We start from the raw sequence: 27,804 nt of genomic DNA, 5'->3' as shown, positions 1-27,804 counted from the left end.
CAAACATGGCACTGTTTGAGGAGGTAGTGCAGAGGGATCTGGCCCAGGAGAGCTTGATGCGGACACTGGGTGCTTGTAATGGAAAGTGGTCCACTTCCCAGCACTAACCTCCCTCAAATTGATGAACACAAACAATTGAAAACATTTTCATAATGTAAACCTCAATGATTTGCAATTTCCCATTGTAGTGATTTCAAAAATTAAAATTCAACTCTTGTTCACAACTCATTTTATTTGATTCGTTTTTTTGCAGTGTTACAGAAACACAATGGAAGGCACACAGGGTTAGAGTGATCCACAGGGCACACAGAGATCCCCAATGTGGACAGGGTTAGTGATCCACAGTGGAGGCAGGGTTACAGTGATCCTTTAGGCACTGTTAAGGCAGTTCCAGCCTATCCAGGTGTGACAAAATTAAGTGCTAAGTCACAGACAATGAAAGGCACTTTCACTGGGAAATCAAACAATTTAGATGCCAGAACACAATTCAAATTAACTTTCTTTTTCCCTTACAGGCACAATCAATGCACGGTTTGGAACAGCAGGCTCGGGAGCATTGTACTTGTATTGGAGATTCCATTCCATCGATTTAGTTCGATGCAGTTTTGGTCCAACTCGTTGATCTACTTCATTACTGTGAGTCAGGAGCCCCGTGCTCTAATATTGCAGCTGTAAAGGTTCTCAGTCTCTCAACTTCAGCAAGAAACTGATGCTTTAACTCAAAGACTGTAGTGGATAAGTGTGCAAAGCCATTACTATCCATGGCTCTTTCTAATAGTACATTTGAGTCAGAAACCGAAACCAAAAGTTACCACGGGATCTGATCCCAGAACCGTGTAGGACTCATCAGATGTTGAGAGCTGTATAATTTATGTATTCTTCCTCGCTCATTCATAAATTAGTTAAATGTCTTTGTGCTTCAAACTGAACTCTATCTCATTACAGTAAGTGTTGAATGTGAAAACAATTGCTGTACAAAACTAGATTTATGATTTCTGTTCTAGGTTCCACCTGTGCAACACATATTGAGGGTGCTATTCACCGTGGAAATAATATCGTTTTTGCTCACAGCCAGTCCCAGACTGGCAGGTTGAAAGCTCTTCTCTGCTAGTTACATGGGTACTACATGAAATGAAATGGGGCCGGTGTCAATTCAATCCTTGGTGAATTTGGGCCCACAGAACAAAACCACCCCTAATTCAGCATTAAACTGGCAACCCTCAGTAAGAGAAGCCACAGGTGGCAAGTGTAAGAAATATGAAAATATCACATTAGTATTCTTCTGAATTTGGAACAGAAACAAATTGTTCGGGTGTGTAGGGGAGCTTTACTCTACATTTAACCTGCACTCCTAATACTGCTTATACAGAGAGCTTTACTCTGCACTTATCTGTGCTTTTGATAACCTGGCACTGTTTGAAGAGGTAGTGCAGAGGGATCTGACCCAGAAGAGCTTGATTCAGACACTGGGTTCACTTCCCAGCACTGACATCCCTCAGATTGCTGAACACAAACAGCTGAAAACATTTTCATAACACCAGACAGCTAAGCAGTGGAGGCAGTGAAAAGCTGCAGGGTGGGTTGTATATTCACAGGTATACAAGGAAAGAGGAGGTCAGCAACTAGCAACTCTTGCATTAATTTTACATTGAAATGATAAAATGTGTAATTTGAGGCTGCACAGTTAGTGACAGAGGGGTCTGGACTGAGCAGCAGGTGGGGGATGAGGTAGGGGTGGTGGGGAAGACAAGATGGCCAGACTGAGGCCTCAACATAGACCTGAATGGTGGGGAAAGTGAGGTACAGATCAACAGATAAACACAAGGTGACGCTTCACAAATTAGTCCCTAATTTATTTCTAATGTTGCTCCTAGACCAGTGTATGGGCTAGTCTCTCCATGTGATTATGTCTTTCTAATTGGCCCACTGTTGCTGTTGTCATAGCTTCCTTATTCCCACAGGATGTAAATGGTGTGTGGGCCTGGGGTCATTGCTGAATTTTATAACTGTCTGTAGCAATGACTCACTCCACCAAATAGTTACTGAGGCAGTTGAAGTGAGAGGAACATCAGTAGAATGGAGTGGAGCTGTACTCAGACTGTTCCAGTGTAGTTTCAGGAATAATGGAAATCTCCTAGACCTGTGGACGGAAACACCCTCTTCTTGGTTACCATCAGAGACCTAATGGGCAGGTTTGTCAACTCCTTTGGCTCAAAGTTGATGGAGACCATCCACTCCCTCTGCTTCTACTGGAGGTTTCACCCCATTACGTAAGCACTCAGTATCTGTAGGGGGTGACTCAGATTTTCTCTTGGTAGTCAGGGTAGGCTAGTTTCTTGAGTTCGTCCCAGAATAGCAAACTGAAAACCGTGTGTGGGCCCAAGCGGAAGTAGCCAGGTCCGATTCCCTTATACAGACCCAAGAAGCCCTCCTTACATGAGACCTTCAGAAAACAATCACAGAATCCTTTGTAAAGCCTCCCCTACAAGAAATAAAAGTGGTTAAAATCAGACAGATCCTTCTTAAAGGCACACTACACTCACCTTATCAACACATGCACTCGTGCTCATTGACTAGCATCACTGATACAAAATGGGGTATGTTTTGGCCTTTGGGCAGCTGACTGGTGCAGCACGCTGATTGACCACCCTTTCTGGTGGCGAAGAGTCCCTGGCCTTAATTTAAATTCTGCAAGTGGGCCACAGGGCCCCAAAAAGGCAGCACTGATGCAGCTCACTGGATTGAGGTCTCAAGATTGGGCTGGAGCTTCAGCAAGGTCTGGGGGTGGGGTGCGAGGTGGGGAGGGGGGTGGGGGTGGTGGTGGTGGAAATCCTTGGGGGTTTTGGCCCAGCAGCAGCCCAGATTATAAAAATAATTGAAGACTGTCTTTTAGAGGGCGTCTTCTCTTCCACTGCATGCATCACGCAGGCTCCAACCAGTTCCTATCTAAAATAGCAATCGGGGTCCTATTTAGGTAATAGGACTCCAATTTCCAATGAAAAGTGTCCTATTGCCTGAAACAGGCGGGTAGTTTGGACACCTGGCAGTAGACCCCCTTTAAAATGGAGCCGGTCACATCATCACTGTTAACAGGGCAACAAGGGTACTGACCCCACTTTGAGGCCTTTACTTGCTATTAACATCTGGCAAGGGCACTTATAATCGACCCAGATATCCCCTTCCAAAATACGATGAAGGGTCATTTGGCATACAGGAGAAAAATCAACCATACACTTTAAAAACTAGTTGCATTTGACACTGAGAATGACTGGAGGTTATGGTAATGTTGTGTAAACTGTTTAGTCACACTTGGGGTATGGTTCCACAGGCAGAAGCCAGTCTCTGGTACCTCGCCCAAGAAAACATTCATTGTAGATAAGCTATGCAGTGAATGCCTGCAGACTGTTTGCCTGTCCTATCTTCGGCTGAGATTCACACCGAGCCACTTAGCAGCAAGGGCACTGGATAGCGATCAAAAGTTAGAATCCAGGCTGAATTTATTCCTCTTAGTCCAAGCTAACTGTAACTCTCTTTACTGCAATCAGTAAACTCAGCACAGTCTAGGGATTAAACTTGGAACCTTACCCGTCTGTACCATACTGGGAGCAGACTCACCAACTGAACAATCAGGGCATTGGAATGGATAAATATTATCATAGTGTCTTTAAGTTGTTAATGGTTTGTAAGGACAAGCTACCTAATTAGCCCCTACCTGTTTAGCTGCAATATTTAGACAGAGATTTTCAGTTTCCCTTCCTCCCTGTCTTTCACTGGGAGAGGCAGGACTGCTGCTCAATATTCCCCCTGTTTGCTTCATCTGGGCAACCTCTTCTCCAATTTTTCCAATGTCCAATTGGCCATGAGAAGGCAGTGCACCCTGAGGATAGACATGTCAGCTAACCAATGGTGGGAATGTGAGGACAGGGTGGGTAGAAGTCATGTGATGAATCCTCCAGGAATATGTCCAAGCAGAGTTGGCAAACCCACATGCCCTGTGTAGGTATGGCCAAACAAGGAGAGAGATTTAAACTCACACACTGTTCTGATGATGCACTTACACCAAGTACCATCATTCTGAATTGAATTTCATCAATTTTGGTTTTATTGGGCAAGTGGATTTAGAGATACTACAGGAATTCTGGCTGGTCTAGCTCGCCCTATAAGCAGATGTGAAGGTGGGGAGGAAAGAATTATAAATTCCGCTCATTACATAACAGAAACCTGAATGCTTTGATTATTACCTTGCCAACCTTATCTACTGGTTGGTTGTAGAGTCTTGTACTGATGACATCAAAAGGAGTCATGGTGATCACCACAGCAATGCTGCTCATCATTCCCCCTGCCAAACCGACCAGCCAGCTGTCATTGTTGAACCACTGAATGTATTAATAAAATGCAGAAAAAGCACATATTAAAGCTCATAAATTATTATTATTTTTTTTTTACTTAGCTCGATTTTCAAATGGACCCAACAGAAACCTGACCTGGCAGTTAATTCGCACCCAGTATTCCACCAGGGAATGTGTCAAAGTAAAGAAGTTAGGATTCAACATCAAAGGAGCTGACTTTAACCACACCAACAATGTGCATTTTGTCTCTCGCTACCCTATCTGTTCCCCTTAATATCTTGAAAACTTCGATCAAACCACCCTATATCCTTCTAAATTTCAAGGAATATAACCCCAGTTAGTATAATCTCCTCGTAGTTCAATCCATGGAGTCCTGGTATCATTTTGGGACAACTACTCTGCACTCCCTCCAAGGCCAATATATCCTTCCTAAGGTGTGGTGCCCAGAACTGAACTCAGTACTCCAGGTGTGGTCTATCCAGGGCTTTGTATAGCTGGAGCATAACTTCTACCCCCTTGTATTCCTGCCCTCTAGATACAAAGGCCAACATTCCATTAATCTTTTTGATTATTTTCTGTACCTGCTCATGACATTTTCACAATCTATGCATGTGGAGCCCCAAGTTACTTTGGACTTCCACTGTTTCTAGTTTCTCCACCATTCAATATTTACTTAACCTATTAATAACTCTTTGTAATTCTATCCTTCCATCTACAATGCTTACAAAGCTGTCTATCCTTTGGATGTGTTGACGTTTGTGAAGGGTGGAAGATGTGAGGCCAGCCAGGAGAGCTTTAAGCATCAGAGTAATAAAGTTTGGAGATAACAGTGGCATATATGAGGGCTTCAGCAGCACATGAGTGGAGGTGGGATGGAGGCAGACGATGTTATGGAGGTGGAAGTAGGCTGCCTTTCTGACAGTGAGAACATGGGTACGGAAATTCAGTTCAGGGTTGAACAGGGATACTGGGGTCAAGCATAGCCTGGTTCAGACCTCATAATTCTAAAAAAAAATCTATTAAATCTCTTCTTGACCTCATAGAGCCACAGAAGTCACTGCGGCACAGAAGGAGGCCATTCAGCCAACTGAGTCCATGCCAGACCTTTGCTGCTCCAGTGGAAATAGTCCCAATATCTTTTCAGAAGTATGTTTTCTCAGCTCTGGTATCATCCTGGTGAACCTTTAATGTCCATTCTGTTATAGGGCTCCTGACCCCTGTTTCAAAACATGCACGTTTCAAAACAGGGGACGGAAGCACGATCCTTGGCTGATTTTCCCTCCCTAGCCCAGGTCAATGAAACCAATTGCAGACCCTCTGCTGCCACCTCAACTGAAATCAGTTTCAGCCGGGAAAAAAAACCTAAGAGTTTCTGGATAAACCCATCAACCCATTGTGGGGAGAACTGGAGTACAAAATATTGAACAAGCAAATCCTTTGGATCACTGAGTCCTTCGCCTCCAACAGACCCTGAGAGGCCTGTAACATTAGGAACCCTCCTGAGGTTTGCTGAGTGGCTGCACTGCGATCACGTCAACTTGCTATCAAATTAACAACGCTGGAATTGTAAGCAGATTGTATATAATCTGAATTAAAGACTGAAGCTGCTAACCATTGTCCTTCTCAGTGCTTTATAACATTCCACACCTTGACATGCCACTCACCTGCTGGTCCTTGACTAGCTGTTTGGCAGAGTCAAAGGTAGCGAGCTGTGCTGCCGATCCAACCATCACCCTAGGAACAGCACCACTGACCCCTCGCCATAGGCCCAGAATCCCTTGTTGTCTGTAGATCGTCAAGAAGGCTGTCATAACTCCCTGGGGTTGAAAATACAACACTTGAACAAAAATTAGTCTGTACCTAAGCAAATTGAAATACCCATTACACAGGGAGTCTGTATATTACCACAACTTGCATTTATATAGTAATCTCATGTAGGAGGACATCAAGCAAGGGCCAGGAAGGTTTATGGGGGAGGGGAACAGACAGTGCAGTTGAAGAGATGTTTTGAAGGGGAGAGAAGTAACAAGGCAATGTGTTTTAAGGAGAGAGTTCCAAAGTGCTGAAGCACACTGACCGTGAGGTCAACCTCTGATAGTGCAGCAGAGGTGCCATGATCCCAGAGTAGCAGAAGTGGACAATGTGTTGGGGGAAGAACAGTGATCCAGTCAGAGTATGGAGAGTCACTGGGGAGCAGTGATCCAGTCAGAGGAGCAGAGAGTCACTGGGGAGCAGTGATCCAGTCAGAGGAGCAGAGAATCTATGGGAGAAGCAGCGATCCAGACTTGCAGGAGGGAAGGTTGTTGGGCACATTACTGAGAGAAGGAGGAACGAGACGAAGGGATTTGAAAACAAGATAAAGAAGTCAATGCCCATCCGGGCAGGAAACCAGTCAAATGGGTAAAATATATGAGGAAGGCATTAGGTGTTAACACTAGCCCATCACTGGTCTGTTATTAAGTGTAATAGTTGTAGTTTAATCTACTAGCATTAACCTGCAGCAAACCAGGACTGCTTTTGCACAGCTCCAAAGGGCTGATTCCAGGGTATGTCCAGCGCCCCTGCCTGTTCCCTGAGTCAGAGAATGAGGTCAAAGAAAACAAGCTGAAGGTATAATAGTCAGCCAGGATATCAGGATTAAACTTCAGAATGGAAAATGTAAATTGTGATCTCCTGGGGTCAGCCCAGCTCTGGCTACCCCTCACAGAATCACTAAAATCTTTGCAGTTATAGAGACACTGGCAACTACAGCTGTGGTTAATAACTGACTGCATCAGGATTGCAACATCATTAATGACCTTTACTGCAGAAAAACACTGGCTGGCTCTTAGCAGAACAACAAGCTATCAGTGACAGCAGGAGCACAGAGTCAGCACATTAACCTCATTTAGCACCAATTACTGCAATAACGTAAAGAACTTTTACCACTCAGAGATCCAGACGGTGCCAGATTGTGTTCAAATCTGTCCTGTTGGCATTATTCCAATCTCTTTACATTCTCTCATTTCCTTCAGCAGTTGAACCACAAGGCCTGCTGACCTCTAATATTCTGACAGTCTGGGGTGCTGCTATTACCCTCAGTGCCCTCGGCTCGGAGGAGAATAAAAATCTCCCAGGCTTCCTGAATCTGATTACTATCTAGTGATTCCTGATGATTATGCACACGTAGTTGTTCAGATGAGGATAGGATTGGGTCTGTTTTTGATGCCTCGGGTGGTAGAATAGCCTATTAATAACACCTACTGCCTGGGATGTGACCAGGAGTCACTACCTTCAGAGAGGAAGGGACTGGTGAGAAAAAAAAATCTTCCCATGGTTCAGGTTCAATGCTTAACAATCTCTGTCAACAGATCTCCATTTTATACTGCTTTCCATACACATTGTCCCCATCATCCCTAAAGGTATGGACTCTGGCTTGCGTATGTCCCCCTGGCTGCTCTCCTGATCAGGAGGCAAGAATCACGACTGATTTTGCCCTCCTGAAGCTGGGGTCACAGAGGCCCACTAACGCCCCGTCACTGCCACTCCAATGGAAATTCGCTGATTCTGCACAGACCAGGGATGGAGTTTGGTACCTTCCCGGCCTGTGTGGCTCAGAGCTGCATCAGCTCACTGTGGGGCATGTTCCTTGACATTCAAATGGAATTCACTGGATTTAAGAATAGCTGCACCTCACCAAGTGTAAACCCAAAGAGGATGACAGTTTTTTTTTAGCTTCTCTGAAAGATTGGGCTGCAGAAAGACCAAAGCAATGGCAAGGGGTTGAAGAAAGGTCGAGTACGGAACAGTAAAATTCTCAGATCACTTATAGAAGTGAAGATCCAGTGCCAATATTCCTCTGCCCTGTTGTATTGACTGGGGGTAACATACAGGGATTTAGAGAGGAGAGAGGGGTTGTTCCTTTTTCTGGACCAGTGATTGACCTTGTCCTAAGATGGTTTGACTATTAGATCAGATAGGTGAATGTGATCTACAGAAACAGTAAAATCACCAATAAAACCTGGGCAAATGGCAAAAAAACAGGATAAAACATACAATCCAGGTATCCTCTCTTTCAGTCTCTGTCTCTTTCTTTCTGTGTAGATCCAACTCTCTCTCTCTGATCTGTTTTATTTCCTGTTCTGATTTCTAACATGGACACCATTTAACTGCTGTTTTCAGTTTGGCCCAGACAGTCGCAACTCTAGGTGAGAAGGTCAAAACACATACCAGGGGTTTAAGCACCATTCCTAAAATTTAAGCACACAATCTGGGCTGACATTCCTGTGCAGTACCGAGGGGTTTGCTGCATTGCAGAAAGTGTCATAGTTCAAATGAGATTTTAAACTGAGAGCCTGTCTGCCTGCCATGGAGGTTCAGGGCACTATATGAAATATAGCATATAGTTCTCCCACTGTCCTGGCCAACTATCCTCTCTCACCCAACAAGATCAAAAAGAGATTGACTGGTCATTCATCTCATTGCTGCTTGCGAGGTCTCATCGTGTGTGCAGTTGGTGCCATGTTTGCCTACGTAACAGCAACTGTTACACTTCCAATCAATCATCGGCAATCCCTCATGTCGAGGATGATTCTTCCTTGCGGAGAGCTGAGTGGAAGTGAGGTGTTAGTATTTGCTGCGGGTTCACTGATGCTCATGAGCCCAATTTTAGCCTTGCAGGCTCTCCAACGGTGAGGACATGGGTTGTCGGCTGGTAGAAGTGCTGGCTCGAGCAGCTGCCCTCACTTTCTGTCTCTCTCTCTCACTGTTCTCTCTCAGTTTGATTGGAAAGTCTTGACACCATTTTTGATGATGGATTACCATTTTGGTTATGGCTGGGCATCTCTTCCCACGTCTTGTTTTTAATAGAGTTGATCTTCATGGCGACTTTGAGATTGCCTTTGAAATATTTTCTTTGGCTCCCATGTGAACAGGCTCCCTTTCGTAGCTCTGAGTAGAACCCCTGTTTGGGCAGACTTGAGTAGGGAATTCCAATGACATGTCCCCTCTATCTCAGCTGACGTCAGATTATCATGGCCTCTATACTTGGTATGTCTGTGTCTCGGAGGACACTCACATTTGTTTGTTCCTTTTTTCCTCTCACTTTATTCACACTTCCAAAAAGATTTGAAAAAATGCCGAATAAATGTAAGCTTTTCCTTCCAAATAGTTTGTACCTGATGGTTATGCTGGTGTCCCACGGCAATGACAGCTGCTGACTGGGCCTGCAGATGAGTCTTTACCTGTGAGTAAGCAAAGCACAAACAGTCACATGTGGTTTATGAACTATGCAGAAGAGGATCCCGGAACTAGATGTGAAATTAGTAAACCAGTAAATAAACTCTTGATAAAGTTAAAATAATTGCAGAAATATTGATATTCCATAACATCTGGATTTATTAAACCCATGAGTTGTAAAGTGCTTTGTGCGGGACTAACACTGCCCCACTGCAGCATTGGCACTAATGATCCATGGGAGCATTTGATTGGCATTCTATTAATTATTTCGCAACTAACATTTAGAAAATTGCATCTTATTTCATGACCAATTAGATCCTCAGCCTCCATAGAACCCAGTCTCATAAGCACAGAGGTTGTCTAATAATTCAAATTACCATTCAGGATTCAGAACCTCAATACGAAATAGTCAAATCCGTAGATGATACCAGACTAAATGGGGAGATTGAAATTACAGAACGCGATAGTCCGAATATGTAAACAGGTGGAACAACAACAGAAGAAATTTAAGTGCAAAGTGCACATATAGGAAGGCAAAATAGACCACATGCATACTCAATGAACAGTGTTGAAACAGCTAAAGGTGAAACTGAAAGGCTCCCACAAGCTACACAAAGAAAGCAACACTGAGAGAGCCAGCCACAGTTCATGAGTTGAAGAGAAGCAGCTGTTGTTTTCCTCCGCTTTGTAAATTTGCAAATTCACTGGAGCTGGGTCTGCTGTCCACGTGACTCAAGACTATTTAAATCTCAGCCTCATCTAAGCGGCACAGTGGCGCAGTGGTTAGCACCACAGCCTCACAGCTCCAGGGACCCGGGTTCAATTCTGGGTACTGCCTGTGTGGAGTTTGCAAGTTCTCCCTGTGACTGTGTGGGTTTTTGCCGGGTGCTCCGGTTTCCTCCCACAGCCAAAGACTTGCAGGTTGATAGGTAAAATGGCCATTGTAAATTGCCCCTAGTACAGGTAGGTGGTAGGGAATATGGGATTACTGTAGGGTTAGTATAAATGGGTGGGTGTTGGTCGACACAGACTCGGTGGGCCGAAGGGCCTGTTTCAGTGCTGTATCTCTAAATAAGCTTCCATTTAAATGAAATAAGAACATGCTCAAAGGAGCTGCAGGAGCAATTACCATGTCTTCCTATGGCAAGAAAACGGGGTCACTGCACCTCCCTATCTAGTTCATCCCTGACCAATGGACAGAACATAGAGGTTTACAAGTGTAATTTACTCTGCACTGAAACTGGTTCCCTCAGACTGATGAGCAGAACCATTTTGAACTCAATTTCACCAGAATATCAGATGATTGACAGTCATTGGTGAATCACACACACCAGGTCTGACAGCATCACAAACGGCAAAAGAACCTGACGTACACTGAAACTAAAAACAGCAGCTAACAGCTCAGCTGTGCTGCAGGCATTCAGCCCAAGTTAGACTGAGGCACTGAATCCCAAGGATAATAAAGGAGTTGTTCCAAGATAGTCACCAGCTTCTTCAATGAACCATGGCATTGGAGAAACTCAAGTCGAAGCCTGTGTGGACAGGGACACCTTCAACATCCGTCCTCCACACCCAAGTTTGTTCCAGCCTCTCTCGGAGCACTGACTTTTTCTTCCCTCAAGCACAGATCACCTCTGGTATCTCAACCAAGTGACCTTTCTTCAGGTGTGAGCCTAATCTGTCAGCTGTGGCTCAGAAGGTAACACTCTTGCCTCTGAGTCAGATGGTTGTGGGTTTAAGTCCCATTCCAGAGAATTAAGCACAAAATCAATGCTGGTGTTTCAGTGCAGGACTGAAGGAGTCAGTCTTTTGGATGAGATGTTAAACCAAGGCTCAGTCTGCCCTTTCACGTGAATGTAAAAGCTCCTATTGCACTAATTCAATGAAGAGCAGAGGAGTTCGTCCCGATGCCCCTTCCAACATTTATCCCTCAACCAACATCGCTGAAACGGATTATCTGGTTGTTATCACATTGCTGTTTGTGGGACTTGCTGTGCACAAATTCCCTTTCGAAAGCAACAATTGAGTCTGTCTCCACCACACTGTCAGGCAATGTATTCCAGAATCTAATCACTCGCTACTTTCCTCATGTCGTCTTTAGTTCTCTGCTTGAAGGAGAACAACTCCAGCTTTCATCAGGTCATTATCACATTGTTATTTGTGGAACCTTGTTGTGCACAAATTAGCTGCCACATTTCCTACATTACATCTGTGACTACACTTCAAAAAGTAGTTCATTGGCTGTAAAGTACTTTGGGACATCCTAAGGTTGGAAAAGGCACTATACAAATGCAAGTTTGTTCTTTCTTTCAAACATCAGGTTTCTGACAGCATAAGCTGTGCTTTCACCCATGCAGGTCCTTCCAAACATGCTTAAAGAAAATGTAAAACTTAAATATCTCACAATAACATGATTGCTTATAATATCGTTTTTTATGTCTTTATGTATCTTTGAAGGGGAGGCGGTGGTGTAGTGGTATTGCCACTAGTCTAGTAACCCAGAGACCCAGGGTATTTCTCTGGGGCCATGGGCTTCAATCCCACAACAGAAGGTGGAATTTGATTTCAAATAATAAAAATCTGGAATTAAAAAGCTAGTCTAACGATGGCCATGAAACCATCGTCAATTGTTGTAAAAAACCCATTTAGTTCACTAATGTCCTTTAAGGAAGGAAATCTGCTGCCCTTACCTGGTCTGGCCTACATGTGACTCCAGACCCACACCAATATGGTTGACACTTAAATGGCCTCTGAAATGGCCTAGCAAGCCACTCAGTTATATCTAACCGCTACAAAGTCAATAAGGAATGAAACCGAATGGACCACCCGGCATCGGCCTAGGCACTGGAAACAACAATGGCAAACCCCTGTTGGCCCTGCAAAGTCCTCTTGACTAACATCTGGGGGCTTGTGCCGAAGTTGGGAGAACTGTCCCACAGACTAGTCATGCAACAGCCTGACACAGTCATACTCACAGAATCATAGCTTACAGACAATGTCCCAGACACTGCCATCACCATCCCTGGGTATGTCCTGTCCCACCGGCAGGACAGACTCAGCAGAGGTGGTGGCATAGTAGTATACAGCTGGGAGGGAGTTGCCCTGGGAGTCCTCAACATCAACTCCAGATCCCATGAAGTCTCATGGCATCAGGTCAAACATGGGCAAGGAAATCTCCTGCTGATTACCACCTACCGCCCTCCCCTCCGCTGATGAATGTTGAACAGCACTTGGAGGAAGCACTGAGGGTGGCAAGGGCACAAAATGTACTCTGGGTGGGAGACTTCAATGTTCATCACCAAGAGTGGCTCGGTAGCACCACTGTTGACCGAGCTGGCTGTGTCCTAAAGAACATAGCTGCTAGACTGGGTACGCGGCAGGTGGTGAGGGAACCAACAAGAGGGAAAAATATACCTGACCTCGTCCTCACCAATCTGCCTGACGCAGATGCATCTTTCCATAGTACTGGTAGGAGTGACCACTGCACAGTCCTTGTGGAGACAAAGTCCCGTCTTCACATTGAGGATACCCTCCATCGTGTTGTGTGGCACTACCACCAAGCTAGATGGGATAGATTTTGAACAGATCTAGCAATGCAAAACTGGGCAACCATGAGGCATTGTGGGCCATCAGCAGCAGCAGAATTATACTCAACCACAATCTGTAACCTCATGGCCCAGCATATGCCCCACTCTACCATTACCATCAAGCCGAGGGACCAACCCTGGTTCAATGAAGAGTGCAGGAGGGCATACCAGGAGCAGCTGCAGGCATGCCTCGAAATGAAGTGTCAACCTGGTGAAGCTACAAGATGCACTGCAGTAACTCACCAAAGCTCCTTCAACAGCACCTCCCAACCCATGACCTCTACCACCCAGAAGGACAAGGGCAGCAGATGCATGAGAACACCATCGCCTGCAAGTTCCCCTCCAAGCCACACACCATCCTGACTTGGAACTATATCACCGTTCCTTCACTGTCGCTGGGTCAAAATCCTGGAACTCCCTTCCTAACAGCACTGTAGGTGTACCTACCCCACATGGACTGCAACAGTTCAAGAAGGCAGCTCACCACCACCTTCTCAAGGGCAATTAGAGATGGGCAATAAATGCTGGCCTAGCCAGCGACTCCCACATCCCAGGAATGAATTAAAAGAACATTTAGGCCTCACTCTCTCTCAAAAAGCCTACGGTTGGAGTTGATATTCTCTCAGAACTCCCACTGTTAGCTGAAGAACTGTAACAAATACAGCTGTGTTTGCATTTCCCTGGGTATTATTCAGCAATTAAGATGGTTTTGATTCTGTAACATGTGATGTCAAGAATAAGGCGTTTGTGTCCACTGGTGTACCATGTTTAGTATATTACTAACAAGACTCCCATGATGTTACTCATAATGAGTCAAAGGTCATGTGATTGCTAGGGGATACTGGATGTAGATGTGGAGTAGTTGGATGGGGATGGTGGTTGCACATCTCGAATGAGAGAATTTGAAATGAATTTTCTGGGAAATCTGCCAAGTCAATGAAGTAAATGTTTTTGATTGGTTCTTGTGAGCATTTTTAGTTTGAAGGAACTCCCATTCTCACACAGCAACAACTCAAAGCTTGTCTTTCCTCAGGCGGTTACAGCATTTATGATTTTGTTTTCCCAAGTGAGCTGAGGGAGATAGATAGAGGAAGATGAAAACAGCATCTGCCTTTGTTGTTCATGCTGAGAATTTGAAAATATTGTTCACCAAGATTTAATTATGAAGCTGTAAAATCTAATTAATTATTTCGCTGCAGTGGGTAAAGAAAATATCAATTATTTATTTTCCAAGAACCAATCAAAAAACACTTGCTTCATTGACTCTGGGCAGGTTTCCCAGAAAATTCTTTTCAAATTCTCTCATTGGACACATGTAACCACCATCCCCCCCCACCAACTCCACATGCACATGCAGTATCCCCTTGCAATCACATGACTTTTGACTTACTATGAGTAATATCATTGGAGCCTTGTTATTAATACATTAAAAGTGATATGTAGCGGACACAAACACCTTACTCTTGATCTCACAAGTTGTTACATAACCAAAACAATCTTCAAGTGCTGAGTACTTCTGAGCTACAGTCTGAAATCATCAAACACATTGCCATCAGGAAAATTGAGTGACCTGAGCTAATTTTCACTCAACAGTAATTTAACATCGACAAAGTAACAAACAACGTGGATAAAGGGGATCCTGCAGATGTGGTGTACTTGGATTTCCAGAAGACACTTGACAAGGTGCCACATCAAAGGTTACTAAGCAAAATAAGAGCTCATGGTGACATATTAGTATGGATAAAGGACTGGTTGGCTAACAGGCAGCAGAGAGTAGGGATAAATGGGTCTTTTTCGGGTTGGCAAGCTGCAACTAGTGGAGTGCCACAGGGATCAGTGCTGGGACCTCAACTATTTACAATTTATATCAATGACTTGGATGAAGGGGCCGAATGCATGGTTGCTAAACTTGCTGATGGCACAAAGATAGGTAGAAAAGTAAGTTGTGAAGGAGTCTGCAACGGGATATAGATAGGTTAGGTAAGTGGGCAAAAATTTGGCAAATGGAGTATAATGTGGGAAAATGTGAAGTTATCCACTTTGGCAGGAAGAATAATAAAGCAGCATATTACTTAAATGGAGAGAAATTGCAGAACTCTGAGCTGCAGAGGGATCTGGGTGTCCTGGCATATAAATCACAAAAGGTTGGTGTGCAGATATGGCAAGTGATTTAGGAGGGCAAATGGAATTAGAGAACAACTACTCGACCCGAACCCGACCAGACCCGACGACATGTGTCGGGATCGGGTCGGGTCTCTCTACCGGGTCCAGCATTCGGGCTCAGGTCGGACACAGTGCTGCCTTTTGGTCAGGGAGGGAAAAGCTTCAAAATTTGAACAGCCAGGACGTCAAGGCGGGAAACGTGCATCCGGACTCCGCACTAGTCTGCAGTGAGCGATTCCATCCAAGGTAGAGCACAACCTCTTTGATATAATCAACTTCACTCCGGTAGTTGGGTCGGGTCAGGTCAGGCACATGAAAAAAATCAAAGGACTCGGGCCGGGTCGGATGTGGTTCTGTTGGGCTCGGGTTGGGTTTCTATTGCAGACCTGAGCAGGCCTTTAAATGGAATATTGTCGTTTATTGCAAAGGGAATGGAATATAAAAGCAGGAAAGTTTTGCTACAGTTGGATAGGGTATTGGTGAGACCACATCTGCAGTACTATGTACCGTTTTGGTCTCCTTATTTGAGAAAGGATATAAATGTGTTAGAGGCAGTACAAGGAACGTTCATTCGACTGATACCTGGGATGAGGGCGGGGGTTATCGTAAGAGGAAAGGTTGGACAGGTTGGGTCAGTATCCATTGGAGTTTAGAGAATGTTTATTGAAACATACAAGATCCTGAGGGGACATAACAGAGTGGATGCTGAAAGGATGTTTCCCCTTGTGGGAGAGACTAGAAGTAGGGGACACAGTTTAAAAATAAGAGGTCGCCCATTTAATTTGGAGATAAGGAGAAATTTTTTCTCTCAGAGGTTTGTGGATCTTTGGAACTCTCTTCCCCAGAGAGTGGTGGAGGCAGGGTCATTGAATATTTTTAAGGCAGAGGTAGATAAATTCTTGACTCACAAGGGAGTCAAAGGGTACCGGGGGTAGGCGGGAAAGTAGAGTTGAGGCCACATTCAGATCAGCCATGATCTTATTAAATAGGGAGCAGGCACGAAGGGGCCGAATAGCCTACTCCTGCTCCTAATTCGTATGTTCATAGCCTTAAAGGGACACTACTGCACCATGGAAGAATTATACATTAAGCATTATATGGTATAATACACTTCCCATTCTAATAGTTCTAAAATTCTAAAAGTGCATCATCCAACTTAGCATGAAGAAAGTCATGGCAGGTCTAGTTATACTTATCAAAAAGTCATGTGTATGGTGTGCATATGTAAATTAGCTCCAAGCAAGAAATCCAGTCACTCCCAATTTACAGAGAAACTGTTGCACAGACAAATACCTTCCAACTGACTTCAGGGGCTACACTTTCAGAATATAAAAAAGCCAGTCTGATGTCTAAGGCTGTACCTTCCCCGTATTAATCCAGGAAGTTGCAGCAGCTACATCGCATGGGCTTAAAAGAGGCACCAAATTACACATAGCAGCATTTTAGCAAAAGATTAATAGCTTGTGCAAACACATTAAGAAGTTCAAATGTGTTACTTTATTTCTTAGCCAGTTTTCTCCTCTCCCGGAGGCACTGATTCTTGTTAGGAGACACGTCTATAAGTGTCAGCCACCCTCCAGCATCTCAATCAGGCCATTCTTCATGTGTAAACCCAGACAGTGATTGCTATCTCGTTAGTCAATCAATCGAGGGCATCACTGCTGAGCCTGATTCTGCCCCCATCACATATTGGCACACATGCTTTTTAGCAGGGTAACTGATCAGTGATCAGGAGCAGGAACACTGGTTGATTTTCTGCTCCCCATCCCAGGGCACTGAACCCAATTGTAAGGGCCCTGCCACCGTTCAAGGGCAGATGGTCTATCTCAGTACACCCTGTAATTTCCCTAGTCGGTATGACTTTGTACTACACCATGTTCGGTGCTATTTGCTCTCGGCTGTCTCACTTTGTACTAAGTGAACCAGTGTATTTAACCTGGATCTACAGAAGTTGTATCCTCCTGCTGGCTGAAACTCTGGAAAGTCTATTTGAATCCACAGTAGGAATGTGTGGCGAGCAGGTTAAGGTTTAACAGCTTGGAGTTATTTTTACCTCATAGAAAAATTTCCCTCTGTTACCTGGCCAACAACTCCCCAGGAACACCTGCTAAGGAATGCCCTGTCCCCATCGATCAGGTGCCAAACAGCAAGACTTTGGTGAAATTAAATATTCTGATTATGTTACAGATAGGCTTTGTTATCAGATGTTTTTATCCCTGAAGAATTGATGCAGGATGAAATGGCATCAAGGGGCCTTGGCAAAACTAGAGTCAATGGGTATCAGGAGGAAAACTCTCCACTGGTTGGAGTCATACCTAGCACAGAGGAGGATGGTTGAGGTTGTTGGAGGCGAAACATCTCAGCCCCAGGACATTGCTGCAGGAGTTCCTCAGGGTTGTGTCCTAGGCGCAACCATCTTCAGCTGCTTCATCAATGACCTTCCCTCCATCATAAGGTCAGAAGTGGGGATGTTCACTGATGATTGTACAATTCACAACTCCTCAGATACTGAAGTAGTCAGTGCGAGATCTGGACAACATTCAGGTTTGGGCTGATAAGTGGAAAGTAACATTCCATCTCCCCATGACATTCAAAGGCAATGAGAAGCTAAATGATTACTTGGTGTCTGTCGTCACTGAGGAAGATACAAGAAATCTCCCAGAATTAGAGATCCAAGGGATTAGGGGGAATGAGGAATTGAAGGAAATTAGTATTAGTAAGAAGGTTGTATTGGTGAAATTAATGGGGCTGAAGGTTGATAAGTCCCCAGGACCTGATATTCTACATTCCAGAGTGTTGAAAGAGGTAGCTATGGAGATAGTGGATGCATTGGTGATCATCTTCCAAAATTCTATAGATTCTGGAGCAGTTCCTGCAGATTGGAAGGTCGCAAATGTCACCCCACTATTTAAGAAGGGAGGGAGAGAGAAAACAGGGAACTACAGACCTGCTAGCCTTACATCAGTCATTGGGAAAATGCTAGAATCTATTCTAAAGGGTGTGATAAATGGACACTTGGATAATAATGATCTGATTGGGCATAGTCAACATGGATTTATGAATAGGAAATCATGTTGGAGTTTTTTGAGGATGTTACTAAAAGAATTGATAAAGGGGAGTCGGTGGACATGTGAGGCGGTTGCAGAGAGGCTTCAGGATGAGTTGGACAAGTCAAGTGAATGGGCTAATGCATGGCGGATGCAGTATAATGTAGATAAATGTGAGGTTATCCACTTTGGTAGCAAAAACAGGAAGGCAGATTATTATCTGAATGGCTATAAACTGAGAGGGGAATATGCAGCGAGACCTGGGTGTTCTCGTACACCAGTCGCTGAAGGTAAGCATGCAGGTGCAACAGGCGGTAATAAAGGCAAATGGTATGTTGGCCTTCATAGCGAGAGGATTCGAGTACAGAAGCAGGGATGTCTTGCTGCAATTATACAGGGCCTTGGTGAGGCCACACCTGGAATATTGTGTGCACTTTTGGTCTCCTTATCTGAGGAAGGATGTTCTTGCTAGAGAGGGAGTGCAGCGCAGGTTTACCAGCCTGATTCCTGGGATGGCGGACTGACGTATGAGGAGAGATTGAGTCGGTTAGGATCATATTCGCTGGAGTTCAGAAGGATGAGGGGGGATCTCATGGAAACCTATAAAATTCTAACAGGACTTGACAGGGTAGATGCAGGAAGGATGTTCCCGATGGTGGGGGAGTCCAGAACCAGGGGTCATAGTCTAAGGGTACGGGGTAAACCTTTCAGGACTGAAATGAGGAGAAATTTCTTCACCCAGAGTGTGGTGAGCCTGTGGAATTCGCTACCACAGAAAGCAGTTGAGGCCAAAACATTGTATGTTTTCAAGAAGGAGTTAGATATAGCTCTTGGGTCTAAAGAGATCAAAGGATATGGAGTGAAAGCCGGAACAGGTTACTGAGTTGGATGATCAGCCATGATCATAATGAATGGCGAAGCAGGCTCAAAGGGCCGAATGTCCTACTCCTGCTTCTATTTTCTATGTTTCTATACTTGGATTTTCAAAAGGCCTTTGATAAAGTCCCCCACAGGAGGTTGATTAGCAAAATTAAAGCACACGGGATAGGAGGTAATATACTGACATGGATTAAGGATTGGTTAACAGGCAGAAAACAGAGAGTAGGAATAAATGGGTCATTGTCGCATTGGTAGGCTGTGACTAGTGGGGTACCACAGGGATCAGTGCTTGGGCACCAGCTGTTCACAATATATATCAATGATTTGGATGTGGGGACCAAATGTAGTATTTTCAAGCTCGCGGATGACACAAAACTAGGTGGGAATGTGTGTTGTGAGGAAGATGCAAAGCAGCTTCAAGGGGATTTGGAAAGACTTAGTGAGTGGGCAATAACATGGCAGATGGAATATAATGTGGAAAAATGTGGTTATCCACTTTGGTAGGAGGAATAGATGTGCAGAGTATTTCTTAAATGGTAAGAGATTAGAAAGTGTAGATGTACAAAGGGACCTGGATATCCTTGTCAATAAGTCACTGAAAGCTAACATGCAGGTGCAGCAAGCAATTAAGAAGGTTAATGGTATATTAGCCTTTATCACAAGAGGATTTGAGTACAGGAGTAGTGAAATCTTGCTTCAGTTGTATAGAACCTTGGTTAGACTGCACCTGGAGTACTGTATGCAGTTTTGGTCCCCTTACCTTAGGGAGAATATTATTGCCATAGAGGGAGTGCAACGAAGGTTCACCAGACTTGTTCCCGAGATGGCGGGACTGCCCTATGAAGAAAGATTGGGGAAACTGGGCCTGTATTCTCTAGAGTTTCGAAGAATGAGAGGTGATGTCATTGAAACCTACAAAATACTTAAAGGGATAGACAGGGTAGATGCAGCTAAGATGTTTCCCCTGGTTGGAGAGTCTAGAACCAGGGGACACAATTTCAAAATATGGGGGAAGCCACTTAGGACAGACATGAGGAGAAATTTATTTACTCAGAGGGTTGTGAATCTTTGGAATTCTCTACCCCAGAGGGCTGTGGAAGCTCAGTCATTGAGTATATTTAAAGCAGAGATTGACAGATTTCTAAATACAAATGACATAACAGGATATGAGGATAGTGTGGGAAAAAGGCATTGAATTGGATGATCAGCCATGATCATATTGAATGGTGGAGCAGGCTCGATGGGCCTACACCTGCTCCTATGTTCCTATTACCATCACTGAACCCCCCCCCCCACCACCATCAAAGTCCTGGAGTTACCATTGACCAGAAACTTAACTGGACCAGCCATATAAATACTGTGGCTCCAAGTGTAGGTTGGAGACTGGAAATTCTGAGGTGAGTAACTCACCTTCTGACTCCCCAAAACCTGTCCATCTACAAGGCACACGCCAGGAGCGTGATGTAAAGGCCTGCTACCCGACCCGGACCCGACAACATGTGTCGGGTTTGGGTTCAGCCAGGTCCAGATCGGGGTCAGACACACACAGTATCAATGTTTGCTCTGCTGGGAGGAAAAGGGAAGTTGAGTTTAGTAAGTGTCAAAAGTTGAAAAGCCTACCTGAGCTGGGAGTCCGGGACATCAAGGAGGGAAACTCTGAGTCTGCGCAGCGAGCGAGTGAGCGTCTGTATGATGTAATCGCAGTCATGCTGCAGCTTCCTTCCAAAAGTGGTAAGTACAGTGAGTGCACTATGGTTCGGTCGGGCTCGGGTCGGGTCAGGCGCGGGTCCAATGTGGTTCTGTTGGGTTCGGGTTGGGTTTATTTTCCCTGCCCTGAGCAGGCCTTTAGCGTGATGGAATACACTCCACTTGCCTGAATGAGTGCTGCTCCAACAGCAATCAAGAAGCTTGACACTATCCAGGACAAAACAGTCCATTTGATCGGCACCCCATCCACCACCTTAAACATTCACTCCCTCCACTACGGACGTACAGTGGCAGCAGTGTGTACCATACACAAGATGCACTGCAGCAACTCATGACCTCTACCACCTAGAAAGAGAAGGGCAGCAGACGCATGGGAACACCACCACCTGCAAGTTCCCCTCCAAGCCACATAAAATCCTGACTCGGAACTATAATCACTGTTGCTGGATCTAAATCCTGGAACTCCCTTCCTAACAGCACTGTGGGAGTACCCACACCAGATGGACTGCAGTGGTTTAAGAAGGCAGCTCACCACCACCTTCCTCAAGGGCAATTAGTGATGAGCAACAAATGCTGGCTTTGCCAGCAACGCCTACATCCCATGAAAGAATTTTTAAAAAAACTGATACAGAATTAAGGGTTCAACTCTTTTTAAGTCAGCTGTGTTAATGACAGATCCATAAACCCATCCCCATGTTGCAGTCTCAAAATCAAAGGACTGAGAAACTCACACAGGCTGAGCTTTTGATTGGCTGATATGAATTGCACCCTTTACTCCTATAGGAAGCCACCCCATTTAACTAAGCCCAGCATGCTTAGGAACAGGTTGACAAAAGTCAGGGCTTAAGGATGCCCAAATGTTTGCAGGGGGGCTAGACTTAAACCAGATAAAACCTGATTGCCTTCCAGTACAGAGCACTAGCAAGATTCATAGAAACTTATGGCACAGAAGGAGGCCAATCGGCCCTTCGTGTCTAAGCTGGCTCTTGAAAGAGCAGTCTTGCTAGTCTCACATTCCCGCTTTTTGTCTGTAACCCTGAAAGTTCCTTATCCTGAAGTAGCTGTGCAGCTCCCTTTTAAAATTATTCATGGAATCAGATTCCATCTCCTTTTCTGGCGTGGCTTTCCTGATCCCGACAACTCTGAGTGAAAACATTTCTCCTCATCACCCTTCTAGATTTTTTTGCTAATGATTTTGAATCTCTGACCTCTAGTTATTAACCCACTCGCCAGGGGGAATAATTTTTCTCTGTCTACTCTATCAAAATCTTTCCTCACTTGGACACTTCTATTAAGTTGCCTTTGAACCTTCTGTGTTTCAGAAAGAAAAGTCTGAACTTTTCTAACCTCTCCTCATAACTGAAGACCCTCATTCCTAGTAACATCCTGGTAAACCTTCTCTGTACCCTTTCTAAGGCCTACACCTCTTTCCTGAAGTGTAGTGCTGAGAATTGTCCACAATACTCCAGCTCAGGACTAACCAGTGATTTATAAATTTCTAGCATGATCTCTTTGCATTTAAATTCCATTCCTCTATTTATAAGCCCAAGTAACCCACATACTTTTTTAACCACCTTACCAACATACGCTACCAGTTTTAAGGGTTTGTGTAGTTTCCACTGCATGTCTGTCTGATAGAGTGGATTACTAGGAACTGGGTAGGAAGAATCCTAAGCCCCAGAGACTGGTTCTGTCAATCAGATAAGCTGACTGGTCAGTCAACAGTGATTGGAGTTGTGTGTACCTGCCTAATTTGCAGGCTGACTCCATAACTCAGAAGAGCAAGGAGATGTGCCAATATCCTGGCTATCAATCCTCTTTCATCTAACACCCCTCAAAAAGCAGATAAACTGGTTAATTATCTTACTGAGTGTAGGCCCTTACTATGCACATTACCTATATCGTAGCAGCAATTGCACTTCCAAAGCATTCATTGGCTATAAAGCACTTTGCAAAATGTAACATTGTGCAATATAAATACAAGTCTGTGAAATACAGAATTATTGGTGCATATTGTAAATAGCACTTATAAAACCAGTTCCATTCTCTTTGTCAATGTAAACGCCACTGCTGTGCTGTAACCTGCAAGGCTATAGACCAGCTACTGGAAGGTGGGATTAGATTGGGCGGCTAGTTTTTTCAGCCAGCACAGACACGATGGGCTGAATGGCCTCCTTCTGTGCCATAATTTTTCTATGGTTCTGTGGCCACAGCATTTACAAAGGAGATATGCTGAAAATTCTTCGACACCAGCTAAACTTGAGTAAGACAATTTTACAGTTTTTACACCATGTGAATTTGCTCTGAAATGAGCAGTTGTTTCCTTGAAAAATTAGGTTTTTTTTTAAGAAGAACTGGCAGGCCTCAAAGTTTTGGGCAGCATACCCTGCCCTTCATCTAGAGGAATAACTGGAACAGATGGAAACAGTAGGTTTATATGTGGTGGGGAATGGGAATGTGGGCGGGATCTTACTGCTGATAGGTCATTACTGTACTGTGGGAGTACAGCACTGTCGGAGGTGTCATCTTTCAGATGAGACATTAAACCGAGGCCCCACCTGCCTGCTTGGGTGGATATCAAAGCTCCTTAGCATTATTTTGGAGAGCAGGGGAGTTATCTCCAGTGTTCTCGACAGTATTTAACCCTCAAACAGCACAAAAACAGATTATCTGGTCATTATCATATTGCTGTTTGTTGCAGTTTGCTGTGCGCCTACTGGCTGCTGCATTTCCTACATTATAACGGTGACTACACTTCAAAAGCACTTCATCGACTATAAAGCGCTTTGAGACGTCTGGTGGTCGTGATAAGAACAAAGAACAGTACAGCACAGGAACAGGCCATTTGGCCCTCCAAGCCTGCGCCGATCTTGATGCCTGCCTAAACTAAAACCTTCTGCACTTCCAGGGTCCATATCCCTCTATTCCCTTCCTATTCATGTATTTGTCAAGATGCCTCTTAAACGTCGCTATCGTATCTGCTTCCACCACCTCCCCTGGCAGCAAGTTCCAGGCACTCACCACCCTCTGTGTAAAGAACTTGCCTCGCACGTCCCCTCTAAACTTTGCCCCTCTCACCTTAAACCTATGTCCCCTAGTAACTGACTCTTCCACCCTGGGAAAAAGCTTCTGACTATCCACTCTGTCCATGACACTCATAACTTTGTAAACCTCTATCATGTCGCCCCTCCCCCTTCCCTAGTTGGACTCTCTACATATTGTTTCAAGAAGCTCTCCTGGATGCTCCTTACAAATTCTGCCCCATCCAAGCCCCTAGCACGAAGTGAATCCCAGGCAATATAGGGGAAGTTAAAATCACCCACCACTACAACCCTGTTACCTTTACATCTTTCCAAAATCTGTCTACATATCTGCTCCTCTACCTCCCGCTGGCTGTTGGGAGGCCTGTAGTAAACCCCCAACATCGTGACTGCACCCTTCCTATTGCTGAGCTCCACCCATATTGCCTCGCTGCATGACCCCTCCAAGGTATCCTCCCGCAGTACAGCTGTGATATTCTCCTTAACCAGTAATGCAACTCCCCCACCCCTTTCACATCCCCCTCTATTCCGCCTGAAGCTTCTAAATCCCGGAACATTTAGCTGCCAATCCTGTCCTTCCCTCAACCAAGTCTCCGTAATAGCAACATCATAGTTTCAAGTACTAATCCAAGCTCTAAGTTCATCTGCCTTACCTGTTATACTTCTCGCATTGAAACAAATGCACTTCAGACCACCAGTCCCGCTGTGCTCAGCAACATCTCCCTGCCTGCTCTTCCTCTTAGTCCTACTGGCCTTATTTACTAGTTCCCCCTCAGTTATTTCACCTGCTGTCCTACTGCTCTGGTTCCCACCCCCCCTGCCACACTAGGGCTATACAAATACAAGTCTTTTTTTTTTCTTTGTTATCTAGCCACCATCTTTTGCTTAACTGCATCTCTCCTCCTCAGCAACATACATTCCATGCAGCTCTCAAATACAGAGATGTCTCAGAGCTAACAGCAGGATGGAGAGACAAAAGTGGACGGTGTCACCAAGAATATGAGAGCAAAACAGGCAACAGAAAATGAGAGGGTCAAAGAAAAGGGTTTCTAGGAGTTGCTGAAAGCAGTGATGGTACTAAATTCAGTGAGGGACTTCCATAGGACAGGGTCATTATAGCAGGAACGGTGGTCACTGATGATGCAAACGTACTGATCTACACTAAGGGCACTAAGCCTTCTCCTGGAGTCCTCGAGGTGAGGGGAAAAAAAGTATATTAGTACAGTTTAGAAAGAATAATCATTTCAAAACTTTACCAGTGCACTGGAAAGCTGATTAATCCCACTAAGTAGGACAGTGTATCCTCTCCACCATCCCCTCAGGATCACACCAGCATCCTTCAAATGACTGAATCGCATCACTGTTCATCGGTACTTGACATGTGATCACAGAAGTCAAATGTGGATCCAATACTCACTGATTGATTGAATTGTGTCCCTAATTGCTGCAGCCAACTCATAATAACAAAGAAAATGGCCCAGTATTTAACAAAACAGCAGATTGGACAGGGAAGGCGAGGTGACCAATGGTGATGTTAAAGAGTATAAGGGTTTCTGAGACTCTTGAAAGTGGAGAGAGATAGAGATATGGCAAAGAGAAGGGAGGTTTAGAGTCATAGAGTGATACAGCACTAAAACAGGCCCTTCGGCCCACCGAGTCTGTGTCAACCAACAACCACCCATTTATACTAATCCTACATTAATCCCACAATCCCTACCACATCCCCACCATTCTCCTACCACCTACCTACACTAGGGCCAATTTACCTATCAACCTGCAAGTCTTTGGCTGTGGGAGGAAACTGGAGCACCCGGCGGAAACCCACGTGGTCACGGGGAGAACTTGCAAACGCCACACAGTTTAGTGAGAGAGCTCCAGATTGCCCAGGCAGGTGATGGGTTTGAATAAAAGTGGAGAATGTAGGGCTGGAGGAGATTGCAGAGACTGCATTAGCGGCTTAGAGGGATGTGGTGTTTGAAATCAATATATTAGAGGATGGCGAGAACGAGGTGGTGGAATGGAACTTTGCTGAGCATTTGGAGCTTTTGTACCAAGGGTTTGGGAACTTTTTTATTTCTTCCTTTCAGAGACCAATAATACGGGGCATGGAATTATTTCGCTCTGCTTGTGCTCATGAACCCTCCCCGTTACATTCATGAAAGTCATTGCAGATGAAACACTAGGGTAGCAGGCACACTATCATTTCGAAGGTTCTTTTACTCGCGAAATGTCAAAAGGTGCAAGGTTAAATGATGTGGAAAGCTGTATTTCAAAAGTGTTCCAACTTAAATAATAACAACTGACTAGAGTTAATGATGGGAAACTGCGCAAAAATTACCACTCAGCGGGTCACCAAGTATATAAAAACAAAGTTTCAAGCATGTGATAACAGCCCTTGAAAACACCGAGCCAAGGTTACATAGTCTGAAGATCATGGCTGGCTCTGATATGGATTCTGCTGACACTGATTGTGCAGTTTTGGACTAATTTCTGTTCAGTTTCTTTGCCAATACCAGTTGCTAGGCGACATCGCCACGCGAAGCGAACATCAATTACATGAAACCCTAACAATAACCATCTAATCCCACTCTCGCGAAAGCTGGTTTAAAAGGCGACCTATTTTTGACAGCTCACAGTGGGGGAAAAATAAACAGAATCCCCGGTGTTTCTCTGGGTTTTCGATTCCTCCAAACGCTGTCAGATAACGATCAAGACTTGGGTATGCGATAGGTGCAATCTTCCAATGTGACTCGTATAACATTGGGTGTAACAATCCTGGAAACGCATTTAATAGAGGATTCGACTTATTCAGTCACAAACTAATGAGCCCATGTGTTGATAGTATTGACAAGCTTTGCTGAACGTTGACAAGTCTGCAAGTTTATCCAGAAATAGCCCAGCAGCAGAATTACAGGAAAAACAAAAACAAAATACTCTGGCTGCTGGAAATCTGAAATATAAACAGAAAGTGCTGGAAATACTCAGGCAGCATCGGTGGAAAGAGAAACAGTGTTAACGTTTCAGGTCCATGACCTTTCATCAGAACTGGGGGAAAAAAGCCCAGGTGTCACAGGACAACACAACCCACTGCACTTAACACAAGGACTCACCAGATAGGCCGGGCTGCCCACCACAGCGCCCATGGCTCCAGCAGCTGCCCCGGCCGCGATGCTGCAGGTAGTGCTGACCCTGCCGCCCTGGTCCCGGGTGAACCCCAGCGCCTCCAGCTGCGAGTAGGCACCGAGCCGGACCCCGTTCATCAGCGCCTGGTAGAGGATGGCGGCTGCCAGTCCCTTCTGCAGCCCGAGCAGCCCGTCCTCCCGGCCGATCAGTGCCAGGGCATGGAAGACGTTGCGATAGAGTCGGGGGTACGAGCCCCGGGCGCGGAGCTCACCCTGCAGTTGCATCCGAGTCTTCACCACCTCCAGCGGGTTGGTCAGCACGCAGGCACCGGCCGCTGCCGCGCCGCCCAGCGCAAAGTCCAGCGCCTGTCTGCGCTGTTGCATCGCCCGGTTCGGTCCCCGGGGCCGGGGCTGGAGCCGAGATGCTCCTCTGAGTAACGGGGTGCAATTCCCGGAGCCGGAACTCAAGAACACGTCAATCACCACTCGCCACACCCATTGTGTTCACACCCCTACTGATTAAACCAATGGAAACCCGCAGTTGCACCGCGCCTCCGGATAAATCCCGCCCACTGTTATTCCTAAAGAACGCAATGCTATAGCAGGGCGGGGCTATCATTCGTTCAGTAATTTGCATTTGTATAGAACAAGTTATATTTACATCGTGCCTTTAAAATAGGAAAGTACAAGAC

At 45.0% G+C, this 27,804-nt stretch overlaps 1 protein-coding gene across 1 annotated transcript; it reads right to left on the bottom strand.

The window, feature by feature from the left end:
* Window positions 1-212: 212 nt before the first annotated feature.
* Window positions 213-27,582, bottom strand: LOC137352184 (solute carrier family 25 member 35-like). The gene is made up of 5 exons (XM_068017369.1): window positions 27,101-27,582; window positions 9,506-9,571; window positions 6,014-6,166; window positions 4,242-4,376; window positions 213-2,482 (listed from the first exon to the last, which is right to left on the bottom strand). The coding sequence occupies exons 1-5, from the start codon at window positions 27,494-27,496 to the stop codon at window positions 2,300-2,302; spliced, it is 933 nt and encodes a 310-aa protein (XP_067873470.1). The 5' UTR covers window positions 27,497-27,582; the 3' UTR covers window positions 213-2,299.
* Window positions 27,583-27,804: the final 222 nt, after the last annotated feature.

Source organism: Heterodontus francisci, chromosome 37, assembly GCF_036365525.1.
Source record: "Heterodontus francisci isolate sHetFra1 chromosome 37, sHetFra1.hap1, whole genome shotgun sequence".
NCBI classification, from domain to species: domain Eukaryota; kingdom Metazoa; phylum Chordata; class Chondrichthyes; order Heterodontiformes; family Heterodontidae; genus Heterodontus; species Heterodontus francisci.
The sequence above is the reverse complement of the archived record's forward strand: the minus strand, read 5'-3'. Positions and strand labels throughout refer to the sequence as shown.

What these genes read in the sequence shown, in the direction of transcription:
- LOC137352184 (XM_068017369.1), bottom strand. Translation starts at nt 27,496, where the DNA reads ATGCAACAGCGCAGACAGGCGCTGGACTTTGCGCTGGGCGGCGCGGCA. An exon ending in TGGGCAGCCCGGCCTATCTG is followed by an intron (nt 9,572 to 27,100) that starts GTGAGTCCTTGT and finishes GCTTACTCACAG; the next exon opens with GTAAAGACTCATCTGCAGGC. An exon ending in CAGTAGATAAGGTTGGCAAG is followed by an intron (nt 2,483 to 4,241) that starts GTAATAATCAAA and finishes TATTTCTTGTAG; the next exon opens with GGGAGGCTTTACAAAGGATT.